Here is a 19,016-nt window from a genome sequence, read left to right on the forward strand (position 1 = left end):
GTGACATGCTCGCCAAATTCAAGTGTGCTTTTGGAAATAGGAAAGGAGGACAGTTGGAAAGGGAAAATACATGGTTTTGTGGTAGAGAAGTTGCCTGTGGATGTCTATTGCTCTTAATTCACGTCAAGGGCTGTAGGTGAGTATCTGCTCTACCCTGGAGCAGCGTTCTGGTTATTGGTCATGCTAAACAGTTGGGTTTCATAATAATAATAGGAGAGGTGTAGCAAAGAACCTCTGTATTGCCACAGTGGGAGATGTATTGCTAATTCAAGCAATTGCTGATGGCACTTGTAAGCATGTAAAGCTTTTAAACAATTGCACACATTAGTTGAAAGCACCTAATGAATTCTGACCTCAAGTAAGTTCAGTAGGGCAAAATGCAAGCATGGCTTACTAGGGAAGCAAAAATTAGTCTGAAGCTCAGACTTTCCACATTTACACAAGTCTTGCCGTATTGAGTATGTATGGTCCTAATGATTTCTGGTTTTTGTCTTCCAAATCTCACAGGAGGCCCAGAGCCTGCAATGCCTGATGTAAGTACTATTTACAAACTACTATTTAGTTGTATAGTCCTGGTCTTTTCAAGAAGCTCACTGCTTTCTATTGCTTTTTATACTGCTTTAAAGTTGTGATCAAATCTGAGAGTACTGACTAAGATTTTTCCAATGTGTAATAGAATGGTTGCTTTCTGTCCCTTTGAAGAAAAGGCTAATTTAGGGTCCTTGTCACTACAAAGCTGTAGTGTTTGTAATGGCTTTTATTTCTCACTTTAAAAAAATACGTTTTAAAATGTAGAGTGTTGATTACATGGAAGAAGATAACATTATTTCATTTCTGTGCTCTATTAGCTCCCAGTCCCATCCATTAGTGCTCCTAGTCGTCGGGTTTGGGATCAAGAGGAAGAACGAAAACGACAGGAAAAATGGCAAAAGGAGCAGGACCGTTTATTGCAGGTATAATTAATCTTCATAATCATCGGCTGGCAATCCCTTGGGTGCAGCAACTGTTAGGGAAGAAAAGTAACACATGACTCCTGCAACTCTTCTTACTGATGGCCTAAGAGGCCTTTCAGATACGTTTGCTGGGCTGTACAGTTACACATACTAGCTTTTATTCAGCAAAAAGAGGACAATGCATTAGTGAGTTACAAGAAATCAAACCCAGACTGAGTATTCACTACAGCCAGAAGCGTTCAGTCATCACAAGGCTAGTATGCTCTTACTGGTAACAGAGTTTAAAGGAGAAGCGAAGACCTAAGGGGCAGTAGTCTTCACTTTTGAATATGAGTTTTATTTTTTCCCCTTAAGAAAATTGTCTCTAGAATGAGTTTTACCTTCAATTAGCGATACTGCCTTACATCCAGAGATGAAGAGAAGGCAGCCAGTGCCATAGTTAGATGCCTGCCAGCATCCTGTCGTTTAGCAATCAGCTAATCAGTTGGAATCAGCCTGGTTCCCAGGACCTCTGTGATTCAGGAAGCTGAACCTACTAACGCAAAACCACCTTGATAACCAGTTGCTAGAGATGGAGGGGAGTGTTGCAGAGGGAAGGGGCAATGTTTGTCATCTTAGGATAGCACAAAAAAAACAAGCACACATCTCTGCAAATGAAATTAAAGTTAGTTATCTAAAGTCTGTTGGCTAGGAGAGGCGTCAGCGAATGTCATTTACTCTGCACAAGCAAGCCCTCTTAATAAGTTTGGTGCGTTCAGCAGACAACGGTGATGACAAAGTACAGCTTAGCAACTCTGTTGCTTTTTTGGATGTTTTCGCTTCTGTCATTCCTTTCAGCTTACAAACTGTGCAAGGCAAGAGCTGTGCCTTCCTAAACATATTTGTGGTCTCTGTTATCGTTTGGGTGCTCCATTTGATGCCTGAAGAGATGGCTTTAAAGAATGTAAACCTTGGCTCCCCTTTCTCGAGAGCAATCTCAGCCCTCTGCCATAGTTTTTCTTTTCTTTGCTTCTGCTTTTTTAGTCCCTGAAGTAGTAAATTTGGCCAGAGTAATAATGTTCTCTTCCCTGTGATCCCAGGAATGAATTTTTCAAATAACAGAGAAAGGAAGCAAAGTCTTTCTTTGCTTATTTCCAACATCTTAGAAGGAATACTTTTGACATCATTAAATATTTTGCTTTTTGCAAGACCTAAGTGGTGACTGAAAAAACCACCAAAACACTTATTGTGTACCTTGAGTAACGCCTTAAGACATTACATTGGTTTCATACCAAATCCAGTCATAGAACAAACTTGGAGATCCAGAAGTTGGTTTTTGTTTAGATAAGCTTCCAAAAGACCAAGAGTTCTTGCTCAAGCCAAATTACTGTCTCATATTTCACTTGGTGATCACTTTATATTTACCATATTAATGTGCCTAATTCCAAGTTAAATATAATCACTCCATCTTTCAAGAAATACCTTAGTTAGCTGATTTTTGTTCAAATGGGAACTAAACTGTAAGATGGGGAATACAACAGATGTGAGGTCAGTTGTTATGAGACTTAGCGTGTAATAAGCCTGGATTCTCCGAAATCAATTGCAGAACTCCTTTGGATTGTATTTGAGCCAGGATTTCATTCACTCGTGGCAGACCTTATGTCCTAGTGTAGCTCAAGCATGTTTTTACCACGCTGGTCTGTTAAAAAACACATTAAATAGCAGTAGTACATTTTAATGCAAACAAAAAATACCATGTTTCTTATTTGCATGTTTAACTTCAATCTAACTTAACAGGAGAAATACCAACGGGAACAAGAAAAACTGAGGGAAGAATGGCTACGAGCTAAGCAAGAAGCTGAAAAAGAGAGCTCCAAGTATTTTGATGAGGTAGGCTATGAATATGGCTTCACCTTTGACTGTTTAGTTTCATGATGGCTTTTTCCCCTAATAGTAGATGCATGCAAGAAGGCAAATAATTTATTTTGCTATGTCATTTATCTTCTCATTTTGGAAAATAAATTGTTGTCTATGACTTGATAGAAAGAGGTTGCAAAAATGGGAAGGAAAGAGTAAATGGGATGTTTTGAGACCTGTTGAATTTGACTTTTTTCCTTATGGATTGGTTAGGTAACTAACACCAGAAATATGTTGGCAAAAAGTTAAAACATATATTAATTATTGTGACCAGAATGAAATGGTCACTTTTGCTGTATGTTTACCTCCTGATGCTACTTGTTGGAATTCTGCTTCAATATTTCATCATGAGGCATGTTCGTAAGTGCCTGGCTTGTTACTGGCAACCAGTTCATCCTATCTCTGATAAATTTACATGTCAAATCACTTCAGATTTGCTATCATATGTTTCAAAATATTGAATGCCTGTAGTTTCTGTAGATGTTGACTTTTGTGGCTGGTGCTTATGGGAAGACGAACAGGCTTTTTCCTGAGCGTGGGAGGTGTCTGAGATATCTCTTGTCTATTGCTATGCGAGTGCTGCTTCAGGCATCCTAGCTAGATCAGTTGTGTTTATACAGTCACAAATAAGTAGACTGTAATTTAATAATAAAGCTCTTTGAGCTGTTAGAGGACTTTGTACAAGAATGTAAACCATTTCATATTTTTTTTTTTTTATCATTAGAAGTTTGGATGGACCAGTCCTTAATTGACAAACAGTATTTGTTCTCTGAAATTAAAACATATTTGACCACTGAAAGACCTTTTTTCATGTCTGAGAGAAGAGTCATAGGGTGGTAGGTCTGAGGCTTGACTTTCAAATGGTAGGAGAATGGAGGAGGGTGGGGGCTGCCTCCACAAGATGATTCATGTGAAATTTGTTGGTCTGATGTACACGTGCAGTGTATATCTTTAGTGTATACACTCTTAGGTAGGTCTCAGGTTTCTAAGTCAAAACAGTAGGGAGAAATGCTGGGTATCATGGAAGAGTTTGCTTTCCATGGCGATTTAAGCAGGGATGGGATGGCTTGAAATGTGATACCTTAGAAAGCAGAATGTTTCACATAGTTGTGGCCACGCTGCCCGTGGTGCTCGCTAAGGCTGCCGTGTGGAATGAAGCTCTTGCATTAGGAGAATGTGCTAGCAGGCACTCAAAAAATGAAACCAAAGTACACCCTAGGTCTTACATTTTAAGTGTTCGGGATGCTTTTTACACAGTCTTCGTTCATAGAATAAACGAACCTTTTTCTGAGTGAGCAACCTGTTTAAAAAACAGCTCCCTCGCCTAAAACATATTTTTTTCTTTGCTACAGGAGCAGACTGTTCTAACCTTAAACACAATGTCTGTCCCTGCACGGGCTCCGTCTGTGTCCAGCTGGAGAGCAAGCCCTGAAGCGAATACTCCTGAGGAGCCAGAAGGAGATGGAGGAAGCGAGCTGGCGGCACGCTTGCTGAGCCAGGAAGAAGAAAAGAGGAGGCTTCAGGAGGAACGGAGGATGCAGGAAGAAGCAGCCCTGCGTTTTGAGCAAGAAAGGGAACTCCAAGAACTGGAGCTTGAGAGACAACGTAAAGAGAGGGAACAGCAGCATGCTGAGGAGCAGAGGCGGCGGGCGGAGGTGGAGGAGCAGAGGCGGCAGGCTGAAAGGCAGAGGGAGGTGTCAGTGGAGACTCCTCAGTACCAAAGGTGTGCGCTTGTGATGGGATGTACTCTCTCATCCTTCTGCATTAAAAGTTCAAATACATTTCTAAAGGGAGTGCGTATGTCCTGAATATATAAGTGTATTCATGTAAGACTCGTACTGTAGATTAATCAGTCAGTGCAAGATACTACAGGATAGCCTTTCTTTCTAAAGGTAGAAGAATCAGGCATAAGATAAAGTCTTTCCCCATGAATCAAGTGCTCTGTTAACACACTTCAGCTCATTTTTTAAATAGGAAGTGTAAATAAAGTAATTGCAGCCAAATCAAAGATGACCTGAAGCACTTAACGTGAAGGTTTTGTAAGAACCCTGCATAAGCTTGTAAATTGAGAGCCCGTGGCTCAACGTACAGTGCTTTCAGAAGAAACACCAAGTTAACTCTTTTCCAACAAATGCGTGACTGATTTCCCAGACTCCTCTTTCATTTTAGTTCGACAGTGCAACAATAAAGTTTAATTGCACTACTGGGTTAATTTGTTGATGAGGGGTATCATGGTATATGAGTGAACAGATACTGGCTTAGATATCATAGCCTGTTAGAAGTACCCACTGTGGATATATTTATTCTAGAGCATGAAAAAGTTTCTTCCATTCCCTTCTTCAGCAGCTTGTTGTAAAAAAACAAAAACAAAAAAACCACCAAACCCCAACAAAAAAAACCCCTAGAACAAAAAAGCACCCCAGAAACCCCCCAACTATTAGTTTACAAGTGCATGTTCTTGCCCAGAAGCTTTCAGACTGCTTTTGCAGGCATCATGGGAGATTAATCTGTCTGAAACGAATTAAACCAGTAACTTTTCCTTATTTCTTGTGCATTTAGCTTACTGCATTGTGTATGACTAGCTTTGCTGTTTCTCTTGAGGATTTTCCTTTTTTCTTATATAAGTAATAAGAGATGACTGAAGTGGTATCAAGTTAAGTCCTAGGAGAAGAAAATATGATTATAAAGTTGCACATATTTGCAGGGGAGATTGCGAGACCTGGAGTTACTTTAGCTCATTGTAAATGACTGCTGCTTGAGATCCCTGCTGAGCAAAGCAGAGGCACAGTTGTTACAATGGCTAAACAGGTTCTTCTTGGCAGCTGAGCCAGGGTATCACTACAGTTTTAGCTTGCCCCAATTGCAAGATAATAGGACTTTGTGTGGTAACTTATTAAGCTGCTGCAATATCTGCATATCTAAATCCTTGATATATGCTTTAGTCTCAGGGGATTTCATCGCTTCTGACATTGCTGCCAAAGGATGTGTTTTGCTAAACAAGAATGGCTTTGCTTAATAGTAAAGGAACAAGTTCAGTGAAACTGGGGTTTAAAATATCTAGTGTTAAATGTTTGCTTTATGATGATATCCAAAGATATGTCTTGAAATCTGAAATGTTATACAAACATCTGTGAAGGTATGATACTTGCTACAAAGAGCACCGAGGTTGGGGACAGGCAGCTGGAAGAGCTTTGTCTATGGAAGTTAGTGAGTGCTTCTCTATGGGTTACCAACTGCACCTACACAATCTGCTAAAATATACACGTAACTTTTAGAGCTGTGTGTGGACAGCTGTGTATTATGTAACATAAGCTGTGTATGGACAAAGCTTACCTCCTGGCTTTGAAACGGATGAGATACTTACTGTTATGTACTGATACTTGTAATTTTTGCAGCATCTTAAAACGTCTTCAGGGTTTTTTTTCTCATGTATTTTCATGTTTCTAACCAACACATCTGAACTTTCTAATTTTTCTCTCTGTATACTTACTGTTTGTTCAATTTCTAGAAAATGTATTTTTGTTTAATACGTGTTTTCTTTTATCTGTATTTTGCTTCTAGACATTACGAGCGCTATGAAGTATCTAAAACAATAGAGGATCGAGCTGGCCATCCTCTCATTGACAGGTAATAAGAAATTGAATCGATAGGTAGGTTGAAGCATCTTCAGCAATAAGTATTAACCATTTTGGCATACTCAGGTTTGGATTCCTTGTCACTTACAAAAATGTGATTACAGGCAGTTTTTCTGACAACGTTTCTTTTTCTGCCTTCTTTTGTTAGCTGTGTTTCTGACTGATAAAATTAAGCCTCCTTAGAACTTTAACTGTTTGGGTTTTTTTCCTTTTCTTTCCCCTTAAGGATCCGTTTTGAATATTTTTAGTAGGAGATACTTATGTCTATGTATGTCTTTTTCTGTGTATGACCATAATGTATCTCTTGGTTTGTTGTTTTTTTGGTTTTTTGTTTTTTTTAATAGGCATTATGAGCGTTATGAAGTTTCTAAAACCATTGAGGAGCAACCTGGCCAGTCATTTGCTGACAGGTACGTGTGATACAGTCTACACTGAGATTCAGTAACATCACCGTTTCTGTGTCAGAAAGCTTTGAAACTTCCAATAAACTTTAGCCATGGAGCTAAGTGTATACTTTGTATTGCTGCTGTATTTTTCAGTTTTTATGGCATGTTTTCATATTAAGAAAACAAGCAGCCAAACTTTTGGCAAATGATACGCTGTGCTGTAAACAACAGTTAGCCAGTCAGTAGGATTTTACTGGGAGAAGCAGAACTATAACAAGTAAATATGTGGGTGGTACTAGACTTCTCTGGCTGGAAAACAATTTCAGATAATATTGTGGTTGTGTCATAACGTGCTATACAAACTAAGGTGCAGTCATCCCAATCAGGATTGTGCAACTTAAGAGGGAGTAAACAGGGAGGGAAGTGAGAGGTAGCAGCAGCATATTTATCAGGAAGATAGTAGATGTGCCACTTGTTAAGTTACGCTCTCTTGCCTTGGCTATTTTCTATTTTGTTTTGCTTAGTGGTTTGGGGGTTTTATGGTTGTTTTTTTGGGTTTGCTTTGTTTTTATTTCAATAGAATATATTAGCCACTGCAGATTTGGGCTCTTTGAATAGATAGCTTTTTCTTCTCCCTTTTAATAACTGGGCTGTAGTTAAAAAATGCTGAAGTAACCTAAATCCAGAATGTTTGTATCAAGCCTTTTTCTTAGATGGCATCCCACAGTAGTTCTGAAAGATCACCTCTGCTGCATATTTAGTCAGTTCTTGAAGTTGGAGTGAGCATACCTTTGTTGTTGTTATATTAAGAGGAACCCCAAAACTTAGAGGGTGCAACTAATGGACCTGTTACTAATGGAAGATCTAAATCTAACTTCAGAAGGTGCCTGCACTAAATAGTTACATCTTGGATATATGTGTGGGGAGGACATTCAGGTGCTAAAAGCATCCCAGGCAAGGCTGACCTGCTCTTTGGAGCTCCTGTTTACTACAAGCAACTGTGAAATTGTTGCGTCTTCTCAAACAGATAATAAAATAGGTCTGCACCATAGGACAGACAGTCAGAACTTGAGGGAGCAAGAAATGTGATGCAGTTTATGCATCATTTATTTACAGACAAAGGATAAGACTCCCTCAAAACGATGTTATGCAGCCAATGCTGTGTGTGTAAACACATTGCTGTAGCAGCTTTGAGTTGTGACCCAGCAAAGGGTTTCTGTTCTTTTCCGAAGTGTTTTAAACTAAGAAACTGGCTGTATTACTTGAGACTAATAACACAGCACAGAGGTGTTGCTGAAGCTCCTGCTCTGTACTGTCAGAAAACCAGCTTTTTGCCATTTTTCTTCCTGTATATTGAATGACATTTCTTGGCTAAAACTCATTAAAAAATTATGTTGCGGGGTATAATCAGTGAATAATGAATTTCCCAAGAACCATCTGCATGCAGTGTTTGAGGAGATGTTTTGCTTACAGTCTAGTAACAGTGCTGAAGTATGATTTAAGTTTCTCACAAAGTTAACCCATTTATAAACCTGCTTTGAAGGTTATCACTTCTTTGACAGTCTGACTGTAGTCTTCGCAAAGCTTCCACAGGGAAGGACTTTGTTTTTCACGTATTTTTGTTGAAGCAAAACCAATGATCAGTTCCTTATACCGGAAGCACTGGGAACTTTTAATACATAATTTTAACTTTTAATCGGTGATTACCTATTGACATCTATGTATTGACATCTTTTTTTCCCCTTAATATCCTGTTGGTCTTCGTTTGGGTATTTTTGCCTCTTGTTTTAAGTACAGCATAAGTTGTTGACGGGAGGGATGGTGAAAAAAGGGGCTGTGTATCTGTGATCTGCAATGATAAGAACTTTGTTCCTGACGAGGTCTCCTAGTTGAGGTAGAGAAATGAGTGTTTTCTACATCCTTAGGAATAAGTCCAAGTCGACTTCAGAACTGAATGAATTCAACACAATCAGAAATGGTAAGTACTGTTTAATTTCCATTATTTTTAAAATGCATTTTATTGAAAACAGATGTATTGGAAGTAGTTCTAAGAAAATTAATTGTCCAAGTGCCTTTTGATAGCTGCATTGTAATTCAAATTCATACTATGCCAAAATTTAATGAAATTTCAACAGCAAGAGGAAGTACATACAGTTGACATGTAAGCCTAGGACAAATACGATTAACTGTTCTCTTGAAGTGCCGTAGCAGTGATTACAGACGGATCTTAGATGCCTAAATTTTAGATGAGTGATATTTGTATGAGATTAAACCAATCGTGTGGGTATATCATCGAAGATGTATGTGCTCTTGATATGTTGACTCTGTCAATAAAAAAAGCTGCACATACCAAGATGATAATGTATTTAATACAACTGCTTGCTCTTTTTAACTTCTATTGGTGTAGGAATAACACAGCTAGAAGTCAGCTCTCCATACTGTCACAGTGGCTTGTCTCCCGGACTCTACTTTGTTGCTGCCTTCCTTGAATTGTCCTTCAGTTACATTACTGCTTTTTTGAGAGGAAAGCGTATAAAACAAACAAAAAAAACCCCCCCACCCCAGAGTTACAAATATCTTACAGTAGAAAATGCCCGAAAGCTATTGCTGTGTCTAAAACATGGTTAAAAAAGTAATCACAAGTGATCATAGAAAAGTAAATGGTGTATTAGAGGAATACTGCAGATTGACAACATTGCTTTCACACATTAAAGCTTGGTCACTGAAACTAATGAGCAAGTTACTAATGTGGAGTAAACTTCCACAATATTTTATAATGGTAATCTGTAGCAATAAAACCAAGAGCAAATGTGTAGTCAGAGCAGTATTTAAAGGGATTGAAATTTCAGTTGAATGACTTATTGCTGAGTCATTTTCTTAATTAGTCTTATTGTAAAGAATAGTTACTGAATCTAGGAAATAATAAATTGTTGCCTTCTAACATGTCAACACATATTGGAGAAACGTGGCTTGTTTGTTTCCCCTTTCAAAATTTCAAAGGCCTTCTATACCATAAATCTCATTTCAACTGGCTAGTTAACATCAAATAATAGAGAGAGACCCTGTAAGATTAATACACACACACACACACACACTCTTATATAAAGGAAGATAAAGCAATGTGTTTAGTGCCTTGAATAAGGAAAGAATTCTTGAAAAGAGGGACAACTTACAGAAAAAGAGAGTATGAACTCCTAAAGGGAAAGACGGTATGCCACCATTCAATTATATATTCTATACATTCTTCAGTTTGTATTGGAGGAAGAGTTCAACTTGTGGCACTAAAAGAGATCATGCCCTTTTAAAAATATATGTGTGTGTATACACATGTATGCACTTGGGAAGTGAAGGAAATACCTATTTGTAGATAAGTTAAACATCATGTGAAAGGACACATTAATGGAAGTGTGAATAAAACATTTTGTAATAATAATGGTGTATTGCCAAGTTTGATACTGGTCACCCCACTGTGAAAAGGAACCAGAGATACTTGTGAATGTGGTGATGAACGACTGCTTTTGGAGTTATAGCCAGAGTGCTGAATGCATGATAACTGCTTTTGCGCCTTAAGGTGCCTAGCTGAAGTTTGCGCATGTTGTCCAAACAGGTATGCAGGGCAAGTATTCGGAGAGGTCCTGGAACACAGGTGACTTGCAGAAGAAGTCTCAGAAGGAGCACAACCTGTCTGTGGCAGAGTTGGAGAGACAGCAAATCCTTCAGGAAATGAGAAAGAAAACATCTCTACACACGGACAGCAGCTGGATTAGGCAGCGCAGTTCCAGTGTACATAAGGAGCCCATTAGTCTGTACAGCAACAGTATGAGGAGGTAGGAATCACGTTAAAAATTAACTTTGTCTCTCATCAGATATTTTTGTTTGGTTATTCTAAACTTCAGCTTGTATTACAGAGCACAGAAACAAATTGAGTCTGTGACACGCTGTAAGGTAAACTGAATAGCAGCACAGATAGAAGAAAGTAGCAGTATCACAGCTGGGATTAAATGTAAAAAAAAAAAAAAAAAAAAAGTAAAGAATGTGGATGTGACCTGTAAATAACTCAGCTGCTTATTCCTTGGTCGGTATACCAGCAATGGAAATCAATCGTGTGCCTTGTCATTGATGGATGTGCTTAAGAATTTCAGTATGACAATTTATTGTGGAAATCGATTATTACAGCTAAGGAGTATATCTCTCTGACATAGAAACGTATCAGAAGGTCTGGAGTTTGTTTCTTGCTTTAAGTAATGTATGAATGTTGGATTTGTCACTTAGGAAACAGCCGAGTTACCAGTCAGGAGAGTGTTTGGCTATTGGGCCAACACCTTGTACCTGGATGAGGCTATCCAGTCTGGGTGGATTGCTGTTTTGATCTGGTATCCCTTGGAGAAAACAAAAACAAACGTGGTATCTGAGGTCCGTTGCTGTACAGCGGATTTTGATACAGTTCACCCTGATAAGGCTGCAATGAAGAGTGTTTTGCCTTTATTTTGTAGTGGTTAAGTGCCACCCCTCTTTTGTCTCACCTGCTTTTTCCCGTGAGACTAGGACTGGACACAAAGGATAATTTGTGGCTCAAACATTTTAAATCGGTACGTGAAGAATATCGCACAGGGTGATCAGACAAGCATATTCATGCTAGAAAACCTTAAAAATGCTAGGATAATGTTTTCCTTTTTTCAAAAATCAGAATATAGCTCTTCTGCTCCATCCGTACTGCCATTTACACTTGTATGTGTACCTCTGTTACAGAGGGGAGTCTTTGGACAATCTTGATTCTTCAAGAACGAGCTCATGGAGGCACCACTCGTGGCTGAACCAGTCTGCCTCCTCTTCATCTGTGTCCTCTAGTCAAGATTTCAGTCGCCCGGTGTCTACTTCAAACCGAGCCTACATGTGCACTCCTTCCTCCAGCAAAGCCCCTCCTGCGGCCACCTCTGCAAGAGCCCCCTCCGTGTCCCAGGCAGCCCCCCGGGCTCAGTCTCCCCTCTCTGCTTCCCAGCCAGGGCCCCAGACACGCAGCAGGTGAGCAGGTGCCCTTCTGCTGGGAAGGTCTATATGTCGGGCCGCACTAAAGAGCAGACTTTGTAGACACGGTGGTCTATACAGCAGTGTTCTCGCCTATAATGTTGATTAACAAGACTGAAAAGTACTTGGAGTTTTCTGGCTGGCTGGGGTGGTGGAAATACGGGCTGGTATTACCTCCCTGCTCCGGTTATTCAGAAAATTCCTCAGGTTTGTCATCATTGCTTGACATTGGTTAAAAAAACAAAGGAACTGGAATAATAAATCTCCAGTCTCCAAGCTCTGTGTTGGTTACCAAAATGATTAGTAAAAGGCTACTCCAGATGGCATTTCTGACATTTATTTTCTTAGGTTTGTTTTAACAAAAGATTCCTGGAACCCACGCTTTATGGCCCTCATCTTGGTCTCTCCTCCCCCTTTCCTGGCATGTGGTCAATATCATCTCAAGGAGCACTCAGGAATGCTTATAACCCGTGACCCTGGAGAATTACAGAGTAGGATGTTGGTTTTAATCTAGGAGGAGAAAGCAAGAATTGCAACATACTTTGAAACAAAAATGGAATTCTGTTGTGGTAGGGTAGATAACTCTGCTGTTTTATGCACTTGAAACATTTTAAAAATACCTTGGAATAAGACTATGGAGAATCATCCCCACACAATTACATGTATTATATATAACAACAGTGTGAATGCTAGCTCTTACACTATCAGGCACTTTGTCCTAAATTGACCCTTTTTTTTTTTTTTTTAAAGCTAGGCTCCTACATTCTTTATAATGTAAGAAAATTACCTTTAACCATGTTTGCTTATCTTGTTCTCACTTCCATTTGCTAACATCTTGGTAGATGTATGGAAACTGACCTCTGTATGGCTTATGTTCAAAGAGTTAACATAATGTTATATGTCCAGGACTAGCCTTCTGTTATCTAACAAGGTGCAGATGGTGGCACTTGGCAGGGGTGCTTACTAAAATTTAGCCTTCAGGATAATTCCCTGCAAATAAGACAGGAGAACAAAACTTGTATTCTTACTCCCCAAACTTTACAATATACTTTTTATGTTTATTTGCAGAAGGCATTTTATACAATGAAATATCTTCCAAGCATGTGACAGAATTTCTTCATTTGTTCCTATATAACTTTTGATCTAAATTATAACACTTCAGCTTTCCCTAGCTTTCAGATCTACTGTAAATAATATTTTTCAGTTTATTTTCCCCAAGCAGCCCAATAGTCCACTTTTTACTAGTATGTTTTTATTTTTAATCTTAAAAAGTCTTTGATAACTTCTCTTTGTCTTTTAAACCTTTTCAAGCTGGTTTTAAGGATTTTCATTCTGTATCTAGGTCAGTCAGTGGGAAGAAAATCTGTTCATACTGTAATAACGTTCTGGGCAAAGGAGCAGCCATGATCATTGAGTCTCTTGGTCTTTGTTATCATTTACATTGCTTTAAGGTGAGAGCTGGGAGTCACATCATGAAGGAACAGGAACTAATCAGGAGCACGCATGGCTACTCCGTGTTATGCTCACAGGGGCTCTACTAATCACCTGCTTTGCCTTCTATTCTTGACAACGTGGTGCATGCATATTTCCATGAGGCAGTCCTATCTGCAGGCATTTAGCACTCAACTCTAGGACTATTTCTTAAATGCCAGAGCTGACAAGTAGGACTCTGACAAGTAAAATGGCCACGTTGACTGTGAGATCAAAGTTCTTCCTTCTTCGAATAGACAGCAAAAAGTCAGAAGGTGCTGAGCCACCTCTCCCAGAGAAATTAGGTCCTTAAAAAAAAAAATCTCAGCCTGGACCTTGGCAATTGAATCATTGAAGATGATCCATCGCTTCTAAGCTAATCCTAGCAGACAGTGTTCACACGGTGTTTTCCAGGCAAAGGCATGTTGTCAGTGTTCAAACTGGCAGGATAAAGCCCGGCACTAAACCAGAAGCTGCGTTTAGTGCAAACCGACCCTGGTCAGGAGCTAGGTATATTAGTGCTACTGAGCCCTGGTCAGAAGCTAGGTATATTAGCTCATGTTCAGCACCGAGACATAGTTACATGATTTCCAGTCAGCTTGGGGCATATGCAGAGCTGAACGAATAAATGCCTGCCTGCAAAAGATGTTAAAAGCACTCCTAGTTCCCCTGCCCTAGGACCAGATGAGGAATTAGACTGATTTGGAGGTGCCGTTGGACCCTGCTTCTTCCGTGGCTTTAAGAAAAAGACTTCTGTGTCTGGTTCAGAACAGAACCCTCTGTTGCCCTCTGCGCCCAGCTCAAATGCATCGCCTTGAGTCAATCCCTTGTAATACTCTAAGCCCTTACTAGTCCTGCCTGCCTAAGCAGGAGGGACTGGAGTAATCCATGGGGGGCTGGTTGTCATTCCCTTTCTGCATAATGTGTATTCAGTGCAAGGGAGTCCACCTGTAGCTCCTAACCTACATAAGAAAATACCAAATTTCTGAAGATTAATGAGCTGTTGAACAGACTGCCATCCAAAAAATTCATTACTCATTTAAGCAGGCAACAATCTGTCCTTCTGTAGTCAGCTGAGTACTTTGCTTTGCTTTGTAAATTCAGTAAGGAGAGTGTTATGCATTGGGTTACAGTCCTTCCAGAAGTGTTCACATTCATAGCAAAGTTGTGTTTAGCCACCGTAGTTAAACAGTTTAATGTTAGCATGAAAGCCATCAAGCCCTTTATTCATGTGTTTATTCAAGAAAAATGAAATTGGCCCCTTCTCTCCAAATAAGAACTTGTTTCTATGATGCAAACCCAGGAAATCAGGGGTACCTGAGTGTTTGCAGCTTTGAGTGCCAAAGGGCAGAGGACACCAGCAGCGTATAGTGCCGCATGGAAATCTGCAAGTAGCACACCCAGGTGTTCTGTGCCAAAATTGCTGTTGCCATCTAGAGAACAAATTTTTTTCGTGTCAAGCCAGTTTTAGTTTTCAGAGAAACTGATGTTCAAATTAGATTTAATGAACTAACCTCTAAAAACCGTCTGCTCCATGTTTGCTTACTTGGTGTGTCTGCTATTCGTTGTCCAGTCGTCGCCTTATAATACTTTCTCAGGGTTGGTTGCATTTTGATCTACTAATCGTTATATATTTGCTTCTAGTGATTGTGGGTTTATGGTTCAAGCTTTGTTGAGCTTAATCCAAGCTGCTTTTGAACAGCATTTTTGTTTCTTAATATTTTGTAAGGAGTTGCTAATTATTCATCTGTCATACAGTGTGTTGCCTGTGGATGTGACCTTGGGGGATCCCGCTCTGGAGCTGAAGTTAGGATCCGAAACAACAAACTCTTCTGCAACGACTGCTATATCAGATTTAAAAGTAAGGCAATCCAACTGCAGTGTGCGTGACCTGTAGTTCTTCTTTGTGCTGTAAAACCTCAAGTGTTTGCGCAGCTGAGCCACTCGATAGCTTTCACGTTTAGCTTTAAGTTGGTATCTTAGAGAATAGGTTCAGCAAGGTTCGATTGCCAGTTTCTGTCTCTTGTAGGGTAGTCACTCCTAACTTTTAACTTGCTGGTAGCTGATTTTGCCACCTTGTTATTAAGCAGCTTCAAGCAGACGACACGGTATAGTCATCCTGCTTTCTTCATAGATCTGAGAAAGTGGTGTCAAGGAGTTGTCAGTTGCTGAACAGGCTTGTCTTGATAACAGATAAGTCCTTTTGAAAAATTGTCTACATTTTTTTAAAAAGTAATCTGAATTTGTATTTAATTCAATCCTAACGCATACCTGGAAAGCTATTAGTTTATCCTGTGCAGGTGGCACAAATGCTGGTTTCTTTTTGCAATGCTATTATTATTTGAATTATAGGTCTGTGATTGGTTATTCATTTAGGTACAAGTTCAGGAGGAATTGATTTACTTACAGATCTTAATTAAAAGGTGCAGTATAATTTTTTTCCTTTATTATGGTTTGCAGAATTCTGATGTACTGGAGCATGATGTTAAGGCTTTGAATAATGGTGCTGAGTTGTTTTTTTCTGCTGTCATAGGTGATAGTAGACAACCTCCTAATTTTGACAAGTCTCAGGAGTTTTTTATGGCTGTATTTTTTTTATGTAGCAAATATGGAATTCTCTAGAATGATAAAAATCAGCTAAGAGAAAGCATTTCTGAATTACTTCCTGGGAAACATGTCCACGTTTCTTCATGAGCCCAGCACGTTTTTCTCATGGTGGACCAGAAGGCAGTGAGGGGAACAGGATACTCATGCTACAACACTTGAGCAGGACTTGGGCATCTGCTGGCTGAGAAGCCTAGCTCAGGAAAAAAAGAGCAGCTCTGCATCTGATGCTATTGCTGTTTTCAGGCTCTTTTTGGCTTCCAGGAAGAGGAAAAGCTGCCTGCACCACAGAAATGATTGTGTGGTGCCCGAGCTAAAACCAGAAAACCCCACACCTCTCCTTGATGCTAACAGTGCATTCACAGAGGCTAATGTTAGGTGCAAGGACGCCACGGTGATCAGTGGAAGGAGGAAGAGAATCACCCCCTTCCATCCGGAGGTGATCTGGAGCACTGGGTCATATCTCTCCGAGTTAATGTTCGGAGAATTTATCTCCTCGTTGATGACGAGACTACACCGAAGTGACCGTGTTCCTATTTGAAGCACCCAAATGTGTGGGAGATTCAATCTGGAGCCTGCTCATGTTATTTTATCTTTATTTTTTCTTTTGGGGGCAAAATTGCTGGATGAGTTGGATAAGTATGGTACTGAATAAAAAAAAAAAATCTGTTTATTATTATTCCCTGCCAAGACAGTATTCAAGAATTTGGTGATGGAAGTAACCAAAAACTTTATCATGGATAAATTGCTGTTTAGTCTCTCTTTGACATTACAGCCCATAAAATCACAGCAGTGCCTTTCAGAAGCAGAGTTGATCTGTGAGAAACGGTACTATTCCCTTCCCTTCAGACTGCGTCTACTTGGGCCAGTGGGCACCTCAAAACATAATTGTATGAGATATGAGTAAATCAGGAATTGTAAGAACTTGTAGGAACAGACTAAAGTTTTCAAATTAATGATTAGTAATTGAAATTAGCTATTTGAATAATACAAAAACCAGCTGTGCAATTACTGCAATGAAAATATACTGACAGCACAGCACTGGTCTGTAATGTAGATTACTTTGTTTGCAGTTGGCATTTGACATCAGCCTGGCTAATTATTCGTTAGTTTGGAACATGGACATATTGGCTAAAACGTTTGACAAACTGTAGGATTATTAATATTCACTGTGTAATTTTATGGTGTGATATTTTTGCACATTTTTATGTTAATTTTCTGGTTTAAACCTGAAACACTGTAATGAAACACCAGTGTATTGGCAGATGCCCACGAATACATGCAGAGAGAGGATAAAAAAGTTCTTTTTTAATATTGTTACAGTTATTTAGCAAATTTTAATTTGATTATTGAAGGGTAAATTTAGAAAAACTGTCACCCTGTCTCTATGCTCATACTAAAAATAATTCTTAAAAACTTGGTAAGGTGCATGTTCTGTGGAATATTACTTGGCCTGAAATACTTGCAGTGCTATAATCGGATTAAACTCAAATTTGCATTGTTCATTAAATTTGGATTGCTAGATTCAGAATTTATACCTTAGTTTGTGTTACCATTTCCAATAGGTATTGGAAATACCGTTATCTGACTATTTTTAACTTGGAAATTTAAATTTTTGTCGATGAGATTCTTCACTAGCTAGACTTTAATTAGAATTCCTTCTGTCTCTAACAGCTGGACAACCAACCTCCATGTGAAGCAAATGAAGATATGAAACCACTGTTGCAGATGAAAGAAGAGATGATTGCTGCTGATGTAGATCTATAAATATATATATTGTGTGTATGTGTGTTTTTTTCTAAGAGTAACTCTTGCTTGTCTAGTCTTTATAGCAATGCATTGTATTCTTCATATAACTATTTTTATTTATAAGAAAGTAATTGCAGTAAGGAAATATCTGGGGAAAATGCTTTCACTTTTTCAGCTTCAAGTACTGAGAGCACAAGGGAGAATAAGTATATTTTCAGTAATAACTTCAAAATATTTTTGAGGCTTATAATCAATTAGTTGACTTTCCAATGGTATATGAAGAGGGTATTTTGTTTCTAAGCTCTTGAAATGAGCATTAGAGAAATAGCTAATATAAATATATATTTGCAATTGCTGTCTTTATTTTTGACATATACTGAAAGTGAATTCTCTAGGTTAATATGAAGCTGCATTTAAATGCACACAAATGTGTTTGCTTTCCATATGCTGGTTTCTAAAATTATGTGCTTTTTTGAAACTTAAATACAAAGAATAATCTGTTTGCTCAGTGGTGTTGGCATAATATTCTGTGGAATCCATTTAAGGGGAAGAGTTCTCTTTTCCCGTTTGGAAAATGTAACTATCACTTTTTCTTCCACAAACTGAGTGGAGAATGGTTGTTGAATTACAGTATATTTGTAAATAAAATTTCTGATGTTGCATTTATTAGAAGGCTTTTTTTCTTTCTATCCAGCTAAATGTGTCTGAGGTGATTTGCTGAAATATAAATTTGTTTGAATTTCATCTTGGGAAAATATTTTTTTATGAAAGGATTAAGTTGTCCACCTAAATATGTGCAAGAACAATAGTTCTTGCTTTTCTCTTTTCCTTTACAGTAGATGTCAAATTTTGTATATAGTTCTCCCATCAAGCTCCTCATGCACTTTCCCCTCAGCATTTAATACAAGTGGCGAGACTGATTCTTTGTGCTGTGTGCTCATCCCTGAAGCACGACAATCAGAAGAGGTGGAAGTTCCCCAAAACTTCTCTGCTGTGGCTGGAAATGAGGTGCTGAAAATATTTTGGGTTAGGTTCTGCTTCTTCTGAAAACACAGCTGGAATGTGTGCTATGTGTTTTTCAGCGGTGGCTCCCAAATTGCTTTGGTCAGTGGCTTCCCCAAATCCTTTCGTGCCCAGTTATACACCCTTCTGTGTCTGCGTCCTTGGAGGCAGCGAAGAAAACATGGGATGTGGATCAGAGGAATTTGGGGGAGCATTTTGTGGATGAAACCGAGGAAGAGGACAGCTGGTAGGTGTAGGAAGGTGGTGAGGCTCTGAGTTTGAGCTTGTATGTGGCA

General features: G+C 39.1%; 1 protein-coding gene across 3 annotated transcripts in view; it reads left to right on the forward strand.

The window, feature by feature from the left end:
- The window catches only part of LMO7 (LIM domain 7), a 76,409-nt gene extending 58,025 nt beyond the window's left edge, over nt 1-18,384 (forward strand). For 2 of the 3 annotated variants that reach the window (XM_009281725.1, XM_019472694.1), the window contains 13 exons: nt 508-533; nt 849-953; nt 2,730-2,822; nt 4,202-4,572; nt 6,411-6,476; nt 6,829-6,894; nt 8,796-8,848; nt 10,478-10,697; nt 11,620-11,892; nt 13,238-13,346; nt 15,124-15,226; nt 15,742-15,788; nt 17,644-18,384. In XM_009281725.1, the coding sequence (XP_009280000.1) occupies nt 508-533; nt 849-953; nt 2,730-2,822; nt 4,202-4,572; nt 6,411-6,476; nt 6,829-6,894; nt 8,796-8,848; nt 10,478-10,697; nt 11,620-11,892; nt 13,238-13,346; nt 15,124-15,226; nt 15,742-15,785 (1,529 nt within the window). In that variant the 3' untranslated portion in view covers nt 15,786-15,788; nt 17,644-18,384. The remainder of the gene's footprint in view (nt 1-507; nt 534-848; nt 954-2,729; nt 2,823-4,201; nt 4,573-6,410; nt 6,477-6,828; nt 6,895-8,795; nt 8,849-10,477; nt 10,698-11,619; nt 11,893-13,237; nt 13,347-15,123; nt 15,227-15,741; nt 15,789-17,643) is intronic. The other variant, XM_019472693.1, reaches the window with a different exon arrangement.
- Nucleotides 18,385-19,016: the final 632 nt, after the last annotated feature.

This window comes from Aptenodytes forsteri, unplaced genomic scaffold (assembly GCF_000699145.1).
Source record: "Aptenodytes forsteri isolate BGI_AS27 unplaced genomic scaffold, ASM69914v1 Scaffold51, whole genome shotgun sequence".
In the NCBI taxonomy this organism is placed as follows: domain Eukaryota; kingdom Metazoa; phylum Chordata; class Aves; order Sphenisciformes; family Spheniscidae; genus Aptenodytes; species Aptenodytes forsteri.